Raw genomic sequence first — 19,817 nt, forward strand, 5'->3', positions numbered from 1 at the left:
TTTGCTATAAACGTATCAGTACAGTTCGGTAGAACTCATGTCTATGACGTCATGTTTCAACCGCTGACAGCCGGGACGTTTAAACAGTTGTATTGTAGCAGCTCGGTGAGGCAAAAGTTCAGGGTGTACACTTGTATTCCTAGGTTTGAGAAAAGCTGAGCATGAATTTTCTGGGAACTCAAATTTTCTGACTGAAATTGTCACTAACTTAAATGTTTTTCTAGTTACACAGTACCTCACTCAACGCCCCTGCCCATCGCAACGCTTTGAGCACCCGCGGTCACGTTCACTGTGGCCAGCGCGGCCGCAAATTTTAGGTACGCTACGATTTAGGACACGTGTTCTATTTTAAATGTCCAGTGATGACTTGTTCCAGTGCGTTCAGAACAAAATTCTGTGGGAGGTGCCGTTCAGGCCGAAATTAAGCCATGTCTCTATGTTACACGCTCAAAAATGAGCTTAGATGTGCAACCTAATCCCAAGTAATTTCATCTTTCTTACAGAAAGAGCTTAGGAGCATAACAAATTCATTTCAAAAGTTTACGATCAGCATTAAATGTTAAGAACTTAATGTAGAAGTCTACACTGAGGTGATAAAAGTCGGGGGGTAATCTCTAATATCATGTCGGACCGGCCTTTGCCCGGTGCACTGCACCAACTCGACGTGACAAGCATTCAACAAGTTGCAGGAAGTCCCCTGCAGAAATATTGAACCATGCTGCCTCTCTAGACGTCCATACCTGCGAAAGCGTTCCTGGTGCAGGATTTTGTCCACGAACTGATATTTCGACTATGTTCCATACATGTTCCATGGAATTCATGTCGGGCGATCTGAGTGGGCAAATCACTCGATCGAATAGCCCGCGACCATTTCTGTCTCGGTGACATGACATGGTTGTTTGGGAACGTGAACTCCATGAGTGGATCCGAATGGTCTATACGTAACTGAACATAGCCATTTCCAGTCAATGAGATGGGTTCAGTTGGACCAGAGGACCCAGTCCATTCCACGTAAACGCAGACCACATCATATTGGAGCCACCACCAGCTTGCACAGTGCCTTATTGACAACTCGGGTTCGTGGCTTCGTGGAGCCTGAGCCAGTCTCGAACCTGCCAATAGCTCTCACCAACTGGAATCGAGACTCATCTCGCCAGGTGTTATACCGGAGCCAAGGTAGCCCCTGAGGGCTGGCAACCCATATTACACGACAGAGGACGAGGTTGTCTATGCCCAAGGCGTACCAAAAGCACCATGTCAAACACCGGCTATTTACATACAAGATAGGAAACAGATATTCCGAGCACTACTTCCTGCAGAGGGAGCTCGAGCCAAGGCCTGCAGGAAGTATCACTACGCCAAAACCTGATTGGCTGGAGACAGCTATTTGGGGGCTAGAACCAGCCTCGAAGTTCAGTTCATGCAGGATGCCGACCTCGTGTACTGCGACCGTTGAAGACTACCTCTTCTCGGAATTGAGCTGTTGCTAGTGTGTGAGTGTGTTACCACGAACCTTTGTGGAAAATTAGAAGTGAACTTCTGTTTGCCTCAATTAGGAGACTTTTACTGGCATCGTTATTGTCACCTTTCGTTTGTATGTTCAGTCATCAACCTCGTGAACTTCCATCAATAAATGTTGTGTTTGTGAAAAAATGCGAATTGTCAGTCACCACACCAGTCCATGGATTTCCGATCGTCTAGCGTCCAACCGATATCGTCACGTTCCCACAAGAGGCGCTGCAGGAGACGACGTACTGTTCCGTAAAGGCACTCATGTCGGTCGTCTGATGTCATAGCCAATTAACGCCAAATTTCGCCACACTGTCCTAACGGATACGTTTGTCGTACGTCCAACATTGATTTCAGCGTTTTGTTTGTCTATTAGCGCTGACTACTCTACGCAAACGCCGTAGCTCTCGCTCGTTAAGCACCACAGCGCTATCCGTGGTGAAAGGTAATGTCTGAAATCTGGTACACCACCATAAGCACCATCCAGTTTCATTAATGTCATGGCAATGGCAATTGTACACTTTTCGGCACATTCTTGACATCTTGACACAGTGTATCTCGGAATACTGAATTCCCTAACGATTTCTCGAATGGAAAGTCCCATGCGTATAGTCTCAACTACAGTTCCGCCCTCAAAGTGTACAAATTCCCGTCGAGCGACCATAATCACGTCGGATACCTTTTCATATGAATCACGTGAGTACAAATGACGACTCCGTTAATGCACAGCCCTTTTATACATTGCGTACGCGATACAACCGCCATGTGTATATGCGCACATCACTATCCAATGATTTCTGTCAACTCAGTGTAAACAAATGTATTGTGCATAAAGAGACGGAAATAACAAATCGCTATCCGATGACTTTCGTCACCTCACTGTAAGTGATTATAGAATATAATGATGTCATGCCCTACATAAAACTGGACATGTATCGACTTTATAAAGAGTGGACCCTTCATTTTTAAAGGGAAAACATTATAAAAGTGATTTAGAGCCCAGACCTCGACGATGAAATTTCAAGGATTAAAAATAACTGAAGGGCAGCCTAAGAGCAGTGTTAAGAACGATGACTAAAAATGTGTAGGGGCAGTCGCATCTGAATCGAATTTACCCCTTTACTGTCTGTTCGTGTCGTTGTAAACTGCAACAAGAACATGGCAATTAGGATTCGTTTCGACCACTGAGATCTGAAGTTGCTTAAAAAGTCATAAAATAATTCCCATCGTTGCTTGATTATAGGTCCCTGGAGGTGATTAGGAACTGTCTTTCGTCTCAGGTTTGTAAAGGTTTACCTCCTGCAGGGGTTGCGCATGTAACTCATTTTGCAGAGTTATTTCGGATAAATAAGGAATCTCAGAGGATGTCTTATTTCCAAGAATCTCACAAAGAGATTTGTTTCTCAGCTGTTCCTGGAACTACAAACGTGTAGCACAGCCACAATAAACTGGACGCTACGAGAGACAAAGGCCGACAGGTGTTGACAGAGGAGCTTTACAGGAAAACCGAGGCACAATTCCACTACGCTGCTACCTGATCGCCGGAATAATTGTCACTAATCAAGAGCCCAACCGATGGAGGAGCCCTATGGCTGACCAGGTGTTAAATTCCAAGCATTTCTTCCGTGATGGTGTAAAGAATTGCACTGTTAGACAGCTGCTGTCTGCACGTGTGATTTGGAGTGATCTGTTACTTAGGTGTCTCTAAGAAGATACAATAACGGGCAAAACATTGCAACATAAAAAATGATTAATGTACCGTAATGACATTTCGGAAATACATTTGTCTAGGTAACATATTTAAGTGATTAACATTGCGATATCACGAGATAAGCCATGGCAAATTTGAAAAGATGCTACATTAATATTCGGTGTAAACACCAGAATGTTGAATGCAAGCATGCAAACGTGCATGCATTGCATTGTACAGATGCCGGATGTCAGTTTGTGGCATGGAGTTGATGCCTGTTGCGCTTGGTCGGTGAATACAGGGACCGCTAATGCTGTTTGTGGATGACGCTGAAGTTGTCGACCATTGATGTTCCTTATGTGCTCGACTGGAGATAGATCCGTGATCGAGCAGGCCAAGGCAACATGTCGACACCCTGTGGAGCCTATTGGGTTGCAGCAGTGGTATGTGGATGAGCGTTATCCTCTTGGAAAACATCCCCTGGAATGCTGTTCATGAATGGCAGCACAACGGGTAGAATCTTCAGATTCACATACAAATAGGCAGTCGGGATGCCTGTGTTTGTCACGAGAGTGCTCCTACTGTCGTAAGACATCGCACCCCAGATCATAACTCCATGTGTGGGTCCATTTGTCTAGCACGCAGACGGGTCCTCAACTGGGGCCCTCCTAACCAAAACACAGCCTTCACTGGTACCGAGACAAAAAACGCTTTAATTAAAAAACACAACAGATCTACACCCATACCTCCAACGAGGTCTCACTTGACGCCGCTAAACTTGTAAATCGCGACGATTTGGAGTCTGTGGAATGCACGCTATAGGGCGTCTGGCTTGGAGCTGTTCTTGAAGCAAGCGATTTGTTATAGTTCGTTGTGTCACTGTGGTGTCAGCTGCTACTAAAATTGCTGCTGCAGGTGCAGTACAATGCGCCAGAGTCATACGAGGAACACGATGGTCATCCCTGTCGTTAGTGCCACGTGGTCGTCCGGAACCCCGTCTGCTTGCGACCACACATTTTCCTGACCACCGCTGCCATCGATCAGGTACGCTGGCTACGTTCCTGTCAGGTCTTCCTGCAATATCACAGAAAACACCCAGCTTCTCGTAGTCCTATTACACGACCTCGTGCAAGCCCAGTGAGGTGTTGTTAATGGCGTCTTTCTCGCCTTAAAGGCATTCTTGACTAACATCTCAAATATAACTAACGCTCGCGACCGTTATAGCGTATATTTAAAGAAAACCTGACTTTCATCCTCTTAGTGGCGCTCCTAGCGCTAATCTTATTTGAACAGACATCATCGTTCACATGTTGAAACACGCCTACCAACTTTCGTTTGTGTCCAACCAATCCTTCTTGGTGTAGTGATTTTTTCCTTCAGCGTATTTATTACATTTAGACAGTAAATTTTCATGTCCACGTAACTGCACATGGAACCCTTCAATTAATTTATCGTGTAGGAGCTTAAAAGTGAAACAGCAATATACACAACTAAGAGGAAAACAGATATTAATGCAATATATATGTTGCTGTGGACAAGTAACACAGCATTTTTTTTAAGGAGAGGAACAGCCTGAAATACAGTACCAAAATTACCTATCGTCTCAGTGGTTGATGATCCTACAAAAGGGCAAATAAATCATTAATTTCAGCCGGGCCGACACAGATGCGCAATATAATAACCCATGTCCCAGTCAAAGTATGGAATAATATTTAAACGCGACAGTAGCAGTTCAGCCAGGTAAACAAGAGACATAGATGGACAAGCCGCCTGTGAGGTATAGTAACGAGCAAAAGTTGCGATGTTAAAACGAGCCTTTTTGTGCAGTCGTGGGACTTCTTGCGGTTAGCCCCTATAGAGAGGGTGAGACGGTCAACAACACCTCTCTGGGTAGATGTTGGCTACGCTAGCTGTCTTATTGTTGGTCTTGGAGTATACGTCACTTGTCGATCAAAATTTGCTACTCATGTTTTCTGCATCAGAATCGTATAAGGGAAACTGTAAGAAGTGTCTAACGAGACTACTTCTGCTATTTTTCGCTGGATCTAGAAATTTCATTCGCTGTAGTTATCCAGTATTGTTGTGTACATAGTTCCGCGTAGTCAGCGCGTACACAACTTTCCCAAATGAGCGCGCCCCTCTAAGCACAACAGCGCAGGCGCAGCGCTCGTCCGTCTCTGCACTACGAGATGGCGCTGTCTTAGAGACGGACCAAATTCTGCTTCCGCCGATCCGCGTATTAATATGTAACGCAGCCAATGAGATTGCTGCTAACGTAGAACCTCTTCTCCTCGCGGATCACACTCGCGCAGTGATACCTGAATGCGTGAGTTGTTATAACGAGTGTACAGACCTCCGGTTAGTCAGTCTGCATTTATCTGCACCTGTCTGCACCAGTCTGCATTAGTCTGTACCAGTCTATAGTCAAGTTTCAGTCTGCGCCTAATAAGATTATCATATTCCTGTACATAGCCATGAAGATAAATGAATAGACACTTTGTCAAGTATCAGAGATATGTGAGAATAAGATTAACGTACCAAGACCAAGAGAACTTCAGACTGTCAATTGTAAATATCACCCAGAATCAAGTTAAGTAAGGTTTATCATTTTTATTATTTTAATAAATGTGTGTGTAAATTAATCAAGTTCTGTTTAAAGTTGGTCACCGTCAATCTGCTACTCTAAGCGTGCAAGTGTCATTTCTATCGTCTGACATAACGGCAGAAGATAAACACGCCACGATAAGACCACGAGACATATTGTTGACACTCGCCTACTTCGCTAGAACGACAAGTCAAACAATCTGATGGTGTGTGTACCGAAGGTCTTACAGTACGCACACCACACTGGCGACGAAGATGGGATGGAAACAGATGATTTCAGCACAATTACGGATGACCACGTGTGAGCCCGAAATAAAATAGAGTTACAGTACGCACACCACAACTATACTGTCCATTCCAAGAATTCGAAGTTCAAAACCACGTGATCTAGCCAATCCTCTCCAACCTTGGCCTGTTGCCGCGCCAATACCAGCACGTCCCATCCTCCCTCAACCTTCGTGGTCTTCGTATCTTACCCTGAGGAAATATCAAGAGGCACTTCAGAAGTCCGCCCTGACAATTATCCATCTTACCAATTATAGCCCCGATAGTCCCAGCCCTCATATCCCTTCATTAGATCAAGGCTTCATTACCTCTCACAATCTACCCGCTCTGGCCCTATCTTGTTCCAGCTTTCACTTACATATCCCATTTCTCAGTCCCTCCCCTTTACATCATCAACCCACCCCCCTTGATGTTAGGTATAGCATCCCCAAGTACTGTAGCTGAAGTGCCCCATCCCATATCCATCCTTCCTTCCTGTTCGCACATTCTTTATCAGAAGTTGACCTCCTTAGGAGTTGCGATATCTACATCTATACTGCGCAAGCCACCTTACAGTGTGCGGTTGTGGGTACTTTGCGTACCATTGTAACTTCCCCCTTTTCCTCTTCCAGACGCGTTTGTCTCGCAGGAAGAGCGACTGCCGGTAAGCCTCCTTGTGGGCTCGAATCTCTGCTTTTTATCTTGATGGTCTTTTCGCGAGATTTACGTAGGAGGAAGCAGAACGCCGTGATGGAGAACGCCTCTCTTGCATCGTCTGCCACTCGAGTTGACTGAGCGTTTCCATGGCACTTTCGTGCTTACTAAACCAACCTGCGGTGTAACGTGCTGCCCCTCTGGGGATCTTTCCTATTTCCTAGGAACATCATCACTATCTTAACGCTGGTCACAGAGTTTTGAAGTAAATCATAAAAAAATCATTGTTATTGTATTTGACTGCGAATAAATTATGTATGTTGAAACGGCACAATCGGTGCATTAACTTATATTTTTTTCTACATTTAGGACCAGCTGCCATTCATCACATTAATTTCGTCCTAGTCATCTTGATCCTATAATGACTCAACTTCGACACCTTCGAATACACTATAGCATCATCAGCAAAAACCCGCAGGCTGTTGCCCAATGTGTCTGCCAGATCGTTTGTGTATATAGCAAATAATATCGGTTTTATCACACTTGCCTGTTTTTCCTACTCATCCGCGTTAACTTACGTTTTTCCACATTCAGACCAAGATGCTATTTATTATACCAAATGGAAATTCTGTCCAAGTCACTCTTGAACCTCCTGCAGTCAGTCAACAACGACACATTGCCGTACACTACAGCGTCATCAGCAAACATGGGAAACACTCAGGTCAAAGAGATATTTCCGTAAGAGCGTGCAAAAATGTAACAGGACATAGAGGATGCTCCACTAAACAATTTGAGATAAGGAACCTGGGCTCGGAGAAGCCAGCTTGAAGAGATAATGGAAATAAAATCACATTAGTGTGTACTTTTTTTAATTACATTAGATTAGATTAATACTAGTTCCATTGATCATGAATACGATATTTCGTAATGATGTGGAACGAGTCAAATTTTCCAATACATGACATAATTAAGTTAATTTAACAACACACTTAAGTTAATATAACAACTTTTTTGTTTTTTGTGTTTTTTATTTTTTATTTTTTTTATAATTTTTTGTTTGTTTTTTGTTTTTCTTTTTCTCTTAATTTATATCTAAAAATTCCTCTATGGAATAGAAGGAGTTGCCATTCAGAAATTCTTTTAATTTCTTCTTAAATACTTGTTGGTTATCTGTCAGACTTTTGATGCTATTTGGTAAGTGACCAACGACTTTAGTGGCAGTATAACTCACCCCTTTCTGTGCCAAAGTTAGATTTAATCTTGAATAGATCATCCTTTGTCCTAGTATTGTAGTTATGCACACTGCTATTACTTTTGAATTGGGTTTGGTTGTTAATAACAAATTTCATAAGAGAGTATATATACTGAGAAGCTACTGTGAATATCCCTAGATCCTTAAATAAATGTCTGCAGGATGATCTTGGGTGGACTCCAGCTATTATTCTGATTACACGCTTTTGTGCAATAAATACTTTATCCCTCAGTGATGAATTACCCCAAAATATGATGCCATATGAAAGCAATGAGTGAAAATTGGCGTAGTAAGCTAATTTACTAAGATGTTTATCACCAAAATTTGCAATGACCCTTATTGCATAAGTAGCTGAACTCAAACGTTTCAGCAGATCATCAATGTGTTTCTTCCAATTTAATCTCTCATCAATGGACACATCTAAAAATTTGGAATATTCTGCCGTAGCTATATGCTTCTGATTAAGGTCTATATTTATTAATGGCGTCATACCATTCACTGTACGGAACTGTATGTACTGTGTCTTATCAAAATTAAGTGAGAGTCCGTTTACAAGGAACCACTTAGTAATTTTCTGAAAGACAGTATTGACAATTTCATCAGTTAATTCTTGTTTGTCAGGTGTGATTACTATACTCGTATCATCAGCAAAGAGAACTAACTTTGCCTCTTCATGAACATAGAATGGCAAGTCATTAATATACATGGTGATTCAAAAAGAATACCACAACTTTAAAAATGTGTATTTAATGAAAGAAACATAATATAACCTTCTGTTATACATCATTACAAAGAGTATTTAAAAATGTTTTTTTTCACTCAAAAACAAGTTCAGAGATGTTCAATATGGCCCCCTCCAGACACACGAGCAATATCAACCCGATACTCCAACTCGTTCCACACTCTCTGTAGCATATCAGGCGTAACAGTTTGGATAGCTGCTGTTATTTCTCGTTTCAAATCATCAATGGTGGCTGGGAGAGGTGTCCGAAACACCATATCCTTAACATACCCCCATAATAAAAAATCGCACGGGGTAAGATCAGGGCTTCTTGGAGGCCAGTGATGAAGTGCTCTGTCACGGGCTGCCTGGCGGCCGATCCATCGCCTCGGGTAGTTGACGTTCAGGTAGTTACGGTCAGATAAGTGCCAATGTGGTGGCGCTCCATCCTGCTGAAATATGAATTGTTTGCTTCTTGTTCGAGCTGAGGGAACAGCCAATTCTCTAACATCTCCAGATACTGTAATCCGGTTACAGTTGCACCTTCGAAGAAAAAGGGACCAAAAACTTTTTATTGGCTGAAATGGCACAAACACTCATTCTCTGTAAACTGTTTATACCAACGTTTAATACACCACCTATCAGGAGGTTTAACACCATACTTCGTTCGAAATGCATGCTGAACAACTGTCGTCGATTCACTTCTGCCGTAATCAATAACACAAAAAGGTTTCTGTTGAGCGGTCGCCATCTTAGCATCAACTGACGCTGACGCCTAGTCGACAGCGCCTCAAGCGAACAAATGTACAACTAAATGAAACTTTATAGCTCCCTTAATTCGCCGACAGATAGTGCTTAGCTCTGCCTTTTGTCGTTGCAGAGTTTTAAATTCCTAAAGTTGTGGTATTCTTTTTGAATCACCCTGTATATTAAGAACAACAAAGGACCCAAGACTGACCCTTGTGGAACCCCATTCTTGATAGGTCCCCAGTTTGAGGAATGTGCTGATCTTCGCATATTACAATTATATTTAATTGTGGCCCTCAGGCATTTGTATTGCACTTGGCATATGTTTGCTGTTTTTTTTTAATTTATTTTATTGCTATCTTAATTGGATTTTCATCTTGTTGATTTGTTAAGATTTCTTGTTTGGAGGCCTTCAGCCGTGAAAGAGTTGTATTCGGTAAAGGTTCGGCTATGTGACGCTTTGGTTGTAAAGGTTATTAAATTACAATAAATGACAATTAGAAGGAGAAACCGACCTCAACCTTTGGCCCTTTCCACAATCCTATTACCTGTTCTGCCCAGCAGAAATAACGCCCGTATCAATAGCCATTCTCCTCTCATGTGTTTGCGCCGCGACTTACTTGGTGAAGGCGATCGCGCAGTAAGACAGCAGGAGCGATGCGGCACTTACTTGGCACCCTGGGGCACTTGCGGCCCTCCGTGGCGGCGGACGAGTCGTGCACGCACACGCAGCGGGACGTGTTGTTGGGGAAGCGCCGGCACGCAGCCTCGGGACCGCACGGCGGCACGCACTTGCCAGCTGCGAACAACGCGCACGCATTAGCTCCAGTCCCTCGCGTCGCCTGCTTCGAGAAGTATGTTTACAAGCAACCACTGTCGATAAACAGTCGTGTTTACAGGGCAACACTGAAAACATTATTAGGACACATGACACACCATTAACGAAAAAAATGGCTCTGAGTACTATGGGACTTAACATCTGAGGTCATCAGTCCCCTAGAACTTAGAACTACTTAAACCGAACTAACCTAAGGACATCACACACATCCACGCCCGAGGCAGGATTCGAACCTGCGACCGTAGCGGTCGCGCGGTTCCAGACTGAAGTGCCTAGAACCGCTCGGCCACCACGGCCGGCACACCATTAACGACGAAGAATCTTACAAACTTACTGGAAAGAAAGCATAATTTACGAGTTTTCTAATTTACTAGTTGACAACTGCGGCATTTTTTATTACGCCAGTGTTCTATTAGAACTGAAAACAAATAAAAATTGCTTGGTGTGATTAGGTCTTGCGCAATGAGAGTTCCTCACGATCTTAATTATGCATATAGACAGTTCGCCCATTTCGGGAATAGAAAATATTGACGATTTTTGCCTATTATCGACATTGATGTTGGTGAGATATCGGTCCCAGGGAGTCTACAACGTGAGAAAATGTTTCAAGTTTGAAGTCCGATAACAAAGTACAAAGGAAATATCTTTCCGTGCGATATATTTAAAAATTAACACTTTTAGATTTCCACTAACTTGTACTGTGAAACCTTGTGTCATGGCTATTTCTTGATTCTAGTTAACGAGAAATGCCCTATGTGTTTCGATGAGTAAGTTTTCGATTATCAAAGTATGTGATATAGACGGCCGTAACTTCTGACTGAATTGGCTTAGAAGCTAAAACTTTTTACACCGTCCGGGGATCATAGACTGCAATGTGACATAAATTTGAACTTTGTACGTCTACCCGTTCCTCGTAAAGAGTTCTTAACAGTCAGTCAGGCAGACAGACAGACGGACGGACCGACAACAAAGCGTCCTATAAGGGTTTCGTTTTTACACACTGAGACACGGAACCCTAAACTGTTTGTAGTGTAATGTGGGAAAAATTTCATTTACTTGTATTCGTGAAAACACCTTTGAAATTAAGAAACAGCCAGACAAAGAAATATGCATGATGTACAAATGTATAAGTACAGTATCCAAATTAAGAAACATAGTATGCAAAATACAAAATCTCTGTAATGTTTGTTAAACTCAGAACTTGATTACATAAAGTATTGACAGTTAGATGACAAAGAGACTACGATGAGCAAATTTTTGGCTGAGCGACGTAAAGCTGGGCGCAGCTGCTTTGTGCGTCTACAAAGCAATTCTGTGAACGTCTCTATGGCAACGCTTCTTAGTAGCTGTTTAGACGGCTGTTGTTTTCGTCTATAGCTGTTAGCGCTTTGCGGTTGAAAGCTGTCAAAAACGCTATCGGGTATCAAGGATTTCTTTAAGTTTACTCGACTGTCTTAATAATAAAGAATAAATGTATGCAAACCTCATGCAAGATGCTGCATTTCTTCGCTCATCTAATTGATTATGACGTCACATTTGTTGAACTATGTGTCGTACAATAATATTTCGGTGTAGATACATGCAGAGGCATGTGTGGATACTGTCTACAAACTTTATTCAGATTATTGTTAGCGGCACAACTGTAATGAATTGAAACGTCATGCATACTGCCGCAGTGCATTACGCATCGCATTGTTTATGACGTCACATCGTCTGAACTATAATAAATAGATAGTTCTTAGTCCAGCAGTGATTGTAGCCTGACGGTAATGGATGCGTGTGCCACGTTTGGTTGAAATCGGTGAAATATTTTAGGTGCAGATGCGGAACATACATACATACACACATAAATAATCCATTTTTGCAATATTCAAGGATTTTGCTTCACTTTTGTACTTATTTTGTAATGGTCAATCAAATTTAGTACAGACACTGCTGGCAATTAACGCTGCAACACCTGAAAAAAGAAACAAATGGACATACAGTATGTTAGGAACAATATTATATATTTGAGTCATCAGTCTTCTGACTGGTTTGACGCTGCCCGCCTCGAATTCCCCTCCTGTGCCAACCTCTTCGTCTCTGAGTAACACTTGCAACCTACGTCATTTATTTGCTGGATGCGTTCCAATCTGTCTTCCTCTACAGTTCTTTCACTCTGGGGCTCTCTCTAGTACATGGGAGTCATTCCCTGATGTCTTAACAAATCCTTAGCAGATCATTCTCTCTTTTGTCCTTGTCAGTGTTTTCCGCACATTCCTTTGCTCTCCGATCCTGCGCAGAACCTCCTCATTCCTTACCTTATCAGTCCACCTAGTTTTCAACTTCCGTGTGTTGCACCACATCTCAAACGCTTCGATTAATCATTTAATTGCAGTTGCGAAATATATTAAACAGATATGCCATCTCGGTCAGCAACAACCGCAGTCGTAAGACAATAGAGCGTAGGCCTTACTTACGTTTTAGCTATTTTGTTGTGGCTGCAGTGCGAAAGATACTCCGACACACGCTAATTCTTTCCTGATCACTTTGCTAAATGCTTAATCCATTAATTCTTGTGTCATATCTCAATGTACAGTGTTAAGCTGTGCTTTATTTTCAATAAAACTACTTAAAAATTGAACTTTTTTACACAAGAAAAGGAAAAATTTTTGGGGGTGGGGCTGGTGGGGAATGTGATTTATTATTTCTGGGTGACACTTTTCTGAGTGGTGACAGCGTTCAAATCCTTCGTATGGTGTCAACAGGCCGACAAATATCACAGGAAACAATGGTCCATATTTGAACAAGTATTTGTTTGCAGATATATGTTCATAGGACCTTAATTTTGGTTTCGATCGGTAGTGTCTTCTATCACGCCACAGTTTGTGTCAGAATGTCCATCTTGATCTCAGGACTGATACGTCTATCACTAACCGTCAGAGAGTCCTTGTTCCTCTTCTATGGTCCTTGTGAAGATACACCACATGTGGTATTTTTGCATTCACTACTGACAACTGAGCAAAATCATGAAAAAGATGTCTACCCATTGCCTCACATTGATAACACCCAAGACTGTGTGAAAGGGGCAAAGTATTTCTCAACTGTGGGCATGCAGACAGTCTACTAGAAAATCGAGGTCGACAAGGTTCACCTTGAAAAGGCTGCCTTCATAACACTTGACAGGCTGTATGAGTTCAATCTTATGCTGTTTGGACTATGTTACACTCGAGCCATGAGTTGTCTTTGCTATCTGGGTGACATTCTCATTTTTAAGACATTTGATGATGATCTAAGTTGCCTGAGAAACATATTGAAGTGTGTCCAGACTGCAAGTTTCCAACTGAATCTGAAAAAAAGAGTCTTTTCTTTGACCAAGTAATAAAAATCATGGACACCTACCAAAAAAAAGAGTAGTTGCGTATTTTCCAAATTATTTGCATATTCATGAAATGAGAAGTTTTCTCAGGCTTTGCACATAAAGGATTTCTGACCAGGGACGCCTTGTGCAATAACTGCAGGGAGATGGCAAATTATCCTGGACTGAGGCACAAGAAAGGTCTCTTCTTGTCTTTAAAGAAGCTGTAACATGTTCTCAAGTTCCAGCTATGAAAATGCCAGGACAGAACTTCACACTGATTCTAGCAGTTTTGCGACAGAGACAGTTCTAGGGGTATTGAAAAGGTGATAGCTTATGCTTCAAAGTTCTCTCCTAGCATGAGATGAACTACTCTGCAACTGAAAAAGAGTTTGTGGCAGAACTGCCAGAAAATATTAATATCTTTGCTTTTTTGTGCTTCGTTTTACTTACTTTGGTTGTTGACTAGTTGGTGTGAGACATACGTCATGACTGTTACCGTGAAAAAGTACTGAAAAAGTATATGTTTGTCTACAGCCGCGGTTTTATTTATTTTGCCTACTGGCTACCTATTTCAGTACAAAGCACCTTCCTCAGGCCATCCCCTTACGTGCCATCACGCTTGCTTCCCAAGTATGTGTGGCAAAGTGCATTTTCCGCATCTACTTGAGGAACAAGCGCGACGACTGTGTGTGAGACAGTGGCCTGAAGATGATACTGTGTATCGAAACCGGTAGCCAGTAGGCAAATTAATTAAAATTGTGGCTGTAGACATAAACAAATACATTTTCAATACAGTATTTTTCGGTGTTCCACCCGCAGTACGTCGGGAATATGCACTAACAGACAGACTGATTCGCGAGGAAGTTTGTGGGCAGAACGGATAGGCGTAAGGCCGCAGTGTCAAACCGGTTTGGAGCTGGAAATAGTGAGGGGAACGATAGATATCACGGAACTTTCCCAGGGTTGCTCCTGCTGCTGCTGTTGCCGCTGCTGCGTCGCTGTATCATGGAGACAGTGCGGCCATAGACGATGACCGCGATGACGTCAGATACTTTGAGCTCCAGGGCCTGCAGCGTAATGGTCTTTTACTGATACCACGGCCCAGGCAGTGGTGGCTGGATCCTCACGCCCCACTCCCAGGACGGCGGCAAAGTGTAAGGGCTGCTTTGGCGCAGGTGCTTTCGCGTCAAACAGCAGTTCGTGTCCCTGCGGATGTGGAGCAGCACGGACTCCACGCCTCGTAATTGCCCAGCAGTTCGATGGTGACGAGCTGGTTCAGCTGAATTTAAACACTGCCGCTCCGTGCTCATTTCGTGGTAACTGCGGTGTTAGTGTGCCATCCCGAATAATTTGGAACGGGGCGATAACCCTATTGTCGAAATGGGCTGCAGTTCTCCATGCAGCGTGGCCCGGAGCCGGCACGTGCAACCTGGATCGATATCGGTACGTGCAGCCTGTTGTCACGGACGCTGTTGCGAAGCTGTTGAGCATGCAGTCCTCTGGCCAGTGCCCGGTCTGGGTCAGTAGTGATTCTATCCTTGCTCTCCAACGCTGGTGGTAAGTCTCGATTAGCTCCTTCCCTTCACGTATTGGTGTCCTGACACAGACAAAAATGAAGCGTACAGGAAATGAAAGAGCTGGTGAATGTATTCACTTTTATAGTGGTGTTAGTCACAGTGAAAGAACAAAGACAGGAGTACCAATCGAAGTATATCAGAAACTGTAGGGTAGCATAAAAAAATGGTAATACATAAATGAGCAAGTTGTGTCCTTAGTACTGAATAAAAATGGACACGATATACAATGTAACATTTCTTTTTCTGAAAGCAGGTTGGTTTCATTCAGGATTCCAATACACCACATTACTTCTCACTCTTTTGGTTGTAAAACCCTATTTTTCGACACAATCTCCGTTCAAATGGTTCAAATGGCTCTGAGCACTATGGGACTTAACATCTGAGGTCATCAGTCCCCTAGAACTAAGAACTACGACGTGCGTTCAAGTTCTAAGGCCTCCGATTTTTTTTCTCCGGTCTGGAAAGAGATAGAAACATGCGCATTGTTTTAAAATGAGGCCGCGTTCATAGTCAATACGTCCCAGAGATGGCAGCACCGTATGGCAGATGGAATTTTACCGCCAGCGGCGAGAATGAGAACTGTTTTAAATACTTAAAATGGCGACGTTTTCCTTACTTGAACAGCGTACAATCATCCGTTTTCTGAATTTGCGTGGTGTGAAACCAATTGAAATTCATCGACAGTTGAAGGAGACATGTGGTGATGGAGTTATGGATGTGTCGAAAGTGCGTTCGTGGGTGCGACAGTTTAATGAAGGCAGAACATCGTGTGACAACAAACCGAAACAACCTCGGGCTCGCACAAGCCGGTCTGACGACATGTTCGAGAATGTGGAGAGAATTGTTTTGGGGGATCGCCGAATGACTGTTGAACAGATCGCCTCCAGAGTTGGCATTTCTGTGGGTTCTGTGCACACAATCCTGCATGACGACCTGAAAATGCGAGAAGTGTCATCCAGGTGGGTGCCACGAATGCTGACGGACGACCACATGGCTGCCCGTGTGGCATGTTGCCAAGCAATGTTGACGCGCAACGACAGAATGAATGGGACTTTCTTTTCGTCGGTTGTGGCAATGGATGAGACGTGGATGGCATTTTTCAATCCAGAAACAAAGCGCCAGTCAGCTCAATGGAAGCACACAGATTCACCGCCACCAAAAAAATTTCGGGTATCCGCCAGTGCTGAAAAAATGATGGTGTCCATGTTCTGGGACAGCGAGGGCGTAATCTTTACCCATTGCGTTCCAAAGGTCACTACGGTAACAGGTGCATCCTACGAAAATGTTTTGAAGAACAAATTCCTTCCTGCACGGCAACAAAAACGTCTGGGAAGGGCTGCGCGTGTGCTGTTTCACCAAGACAATGCACCCGCACATCGAGCTAACGTTACGCAACAGTTTCTTCGTGATAACAACTTTGAAGTGATTCCTCATGCTCCCTACTCACCTGACCTGGCTCCTAGTGACTTTTGGCTTTTTCAACAATGAAAGACACTCTCCGTGGCCGCACATTCACCAGCCGTGCTGCTATTGCCTCAGCGATTTTCCAGTGGTCAAAACAGACTCGTAAAGAAGGCTTCGCCGCTGCCATGGAATCATGGCGTCAGCGTTGTGAAAAATTTATACGTCTGCAGGGCGATTACGTCGAGAAGTAACGCCACTTTCATCGATTTCGGGTGAGTAGTTAATTAGAAAAAAATCGGAGGCATTAGAACTTGAATGCACCTCGTACTTAAACCTAACTAACCGCCGGCTGGAGTGGCCGAGCGGTTCTAGGCGCTACAGTCTGGAACCGCGCGACCGCTACGGTCGCAGGTTCGAATCCTGCCTCGGGCATGGATGTGTGTGATGTCCTTAGGTTAGTTAGGTTTAAGTAGTTGTAAGTTCTAGGGGACTAATGACCTCAGAAGTTGAGTCCCATAGTGCTCAGAGCCATTTGAACCTAACTATCCGAAGGACATAACACAAATCCATGCCCGAGGCAGGATTCAAACCTGCGACCGTAGCGTTCGCGCGGTTCCCGACAGATGCGCCTAGAACCGCTCGGCCACACCGGCCGTCTATCTCCGTTCAATAGGATGCCTTACGCCACCTTAGTTGGACGGCCTGTATGCCCGCACTACTGGTCGACATCGGAGCCAACGTCTTGCAGCGTCACCTACCGTTATCCACGTACTGATTCCCTCGAAGCGTATCCTTCATTCGGTCGAACATATGGAAGATGCGAGATCTGATCCATAGGATGGATGAGGACGAACAGTTCAGTGAAGTTTTGAGACCGCCATAAAAAATTATCATGATCAACCTCGTAGCGCGCAAGGAATTCCGCACTGATTTCCCTTATTTTCTTTTTATGATCTTCTGTCAGATGGAGAAGAACGCAGCGGTCAAACACCTTTGTGTACTGATCTGGTGGACGAGTATGTAAGCACAACCAACAGAGACGCCTAGTTGAGCAGTGAGGGTTTCTTTTTTTTAAAAAAAAAATTATTGACACAACAATACTAATTATACATATTTGGCCCACCTCCCAACATGATTAGTGGGCCATTAATTGTTACATAAGACTAAGTTTTTGCAGCTTAGATTACAATTTTTTGTTAGTGAGCTACTATTTAAGTTTCTAAAGTAGTGTTAGATTCCTACAACAACAATGGGCAGTTTAGTTTTACCTACTTCTAACCTAGAAATGACTACTAACTGCAGCGTCACAGGTGTGCCAGTAAATACAAACCTACTTGGAGTGGCCAGGCTCCTCGAGCTAACCCCGGGGAGCATGCCCCTGGCACTGGGCCGGCCAAGGTTAGTAATCGCTGCAGTTTCCTATGTTAGTATTCTAAACTAAGTCCTACTACTACTAACTTAACCTACGTCATAGTTGGTGCTTGTCGTGATAGGTGTGATTGATCCCACCCCCCTAATCTCTGATGGAAGTCGGCCATTCCACGCACAGGCGGTATGGGATTGGGATCAGGTCTTAATCGGTTGGTTAAAGAGTTCGGTGTTTATTCTTGACCCCTCAAGTATTCTATTAAGACTTTTCGCGATACCTCTTCTGCCAGAGCATTCAGGGTATGGAAAGTGTCTTCTTGTCTTAGGAGATTGTATGTCTCGTTGTTTGGAAGTCTGTTTCTGAGTGTTGTCGCCACGTCGTTGAAGAGAGGGCACTCGAAAACCACATGATCAGGAGTTCCTTCCGCCGCGCCACTGTCACACTCGGGGGTTGCCCTTTTCCCAAACCGACATAAGTATGTCGGATAGGGTCCATGACCAGTGAGAAAGTGGATGAGTCCTCATGTAGGTTCAAAATATTTCATGGTCCCGCGTTCTTTAACATCAGGTAAAAACTGGAATGTTCTTCTCCCCGTTTCATCTTCCTCCCAATTCCTCTGCCACAGTTCCTCCCCTCTGTTTCTTATTTCCGTCTTATCTTCTACTCTCACACCCATGATATCTGTTATTTTTTTCCCCGTTCCCTTTTTTAGCTCAATACCATGCCGCTTGTTCACGTATTTTGATATCTAACGGGCAGAGCCCCATTATAACTAACAGAGCTCCCCCTGGTGATGTCCTGTAGGCCCCTACTGATCTTAGAATCATGTATCTTTGGACTCTTCTCACCAACATGGCGGGCACGACCCGCGTGAGCCTGTGCGCCCAGACTCCCGAGCCGTAACCCACTACTGAGGTCAAGATGCTATTGTGATAGGGCTTGATGAGATGAGGGGGGAGATGAAATCGTTTATGTCCAATGGAAATGAGATTATTTAGTAACTGGAGGGCTCTCTGAGTTACGGTTTCTATGTGTTTTCCAAAGTTCCATCTCTCGTCAATTATGACTCCCAGGTATCGCGCCTCTCGTCGCCGAAGAACTGGTGAGCCATCAATTCTGACAGTGGGATTCCTGATACGCTGACCTTTTAGCAGTAAATATGTGGATTTGGTAGGAGATATTTTCATCTTCGTGTTAAGGCACCATTGGTGCAGTTTTTCAATGCCCCTTTTGATCTTTGGCTCGATGTCCTCTCGGCTACGACCGCCGACCAGCAGGAGGAGGTCATCTGCGTAGGATATCACCTCTAGCACTTCTTCACTTTGTTGCAGTTCGTCTAGTAATGGTTCCATGTGGATATCCCAGAACAGGGGCCCCAGAACGGAGCCTTGGGGACACCCCTTGGTGATTACTTTTCCAATTCTCCCGCTAGGGGATGATAGCCGAACCTCCCTGTCCTTACAATAGCTCCTCAGACACCCATAAAGCGGCCCTGGACACTCTTTCTCCCGTAAACAGGAGAAGAGCGAAGGCCACCACACGTTGTCAAAGGCGCCACTGATATCCACCATGATGCCGACGACGTACTTATGCGGGGTCGAGCCACAGACCTCAGCCGCCAGAGCGATGGCATCAGATGCCGACCGCCCCGGCCTGAAGCCAAACTGCCTGCTGCTCATCCCCCACTGTACCCAGTGAGCCATCAATCTGTCAGCCAGCAGTTTCTCCAGGAGCTTCCCGAATAGGTCCAATAGGCAGATTGGCCTGTAAGATTTAACTTCGGTTGGATCTTTCTCCGGTCCTTTTTTAATTATTATCACGTTCGCGGTTTTCCACCTCTTGGGAAAC

General features: G+C 44.0%; 1 protein-coding gene across 3 annotated transcripts in view; it reads right to left on the reverse strand.

Annotated features, from left to right (window-relative positions):
• The window catches only part of LOC124794863 (tyrosine-protein kinase transmembrane receptor Ror-like), a 659,017-nt gene that overhangs the window by 268,986 nt on the left and 370,214 nt on the right, over positions 1–19,817 (reverse strand). For all 3 annotated transcript variants that reach the window (XM_047258536.1, XM_047258535.1, XM_047258538.1), the window contains exon 2: positions 10,112–10,240. In XM_047258536.1, coding sequence (XP_047114492.1) covers positions 10,112–10,240 — 129 coding nt within the window. The remainder of the gene's footprint in view (positions 1–10,111; positions 10,241–19,817) is intronic.

This window comes from Schistocerca piceifrons, chromosome 4 (genome assembly GCF_021461385.2).
Source record: "Schistocerca piceifrons isolate TAMUIC-IGC-003096 chromosome 4, iqSchPice1.1, whole genome shotgun sequence".
In the NCBI taxonomy this organism is placed as follows: domain Eukaryota; kingdom Metazoa; phylum Arthropoda; class Insecta; order Orthoptera; family Acrididae; genus Schistocerca; species Schistocerca piceifrons.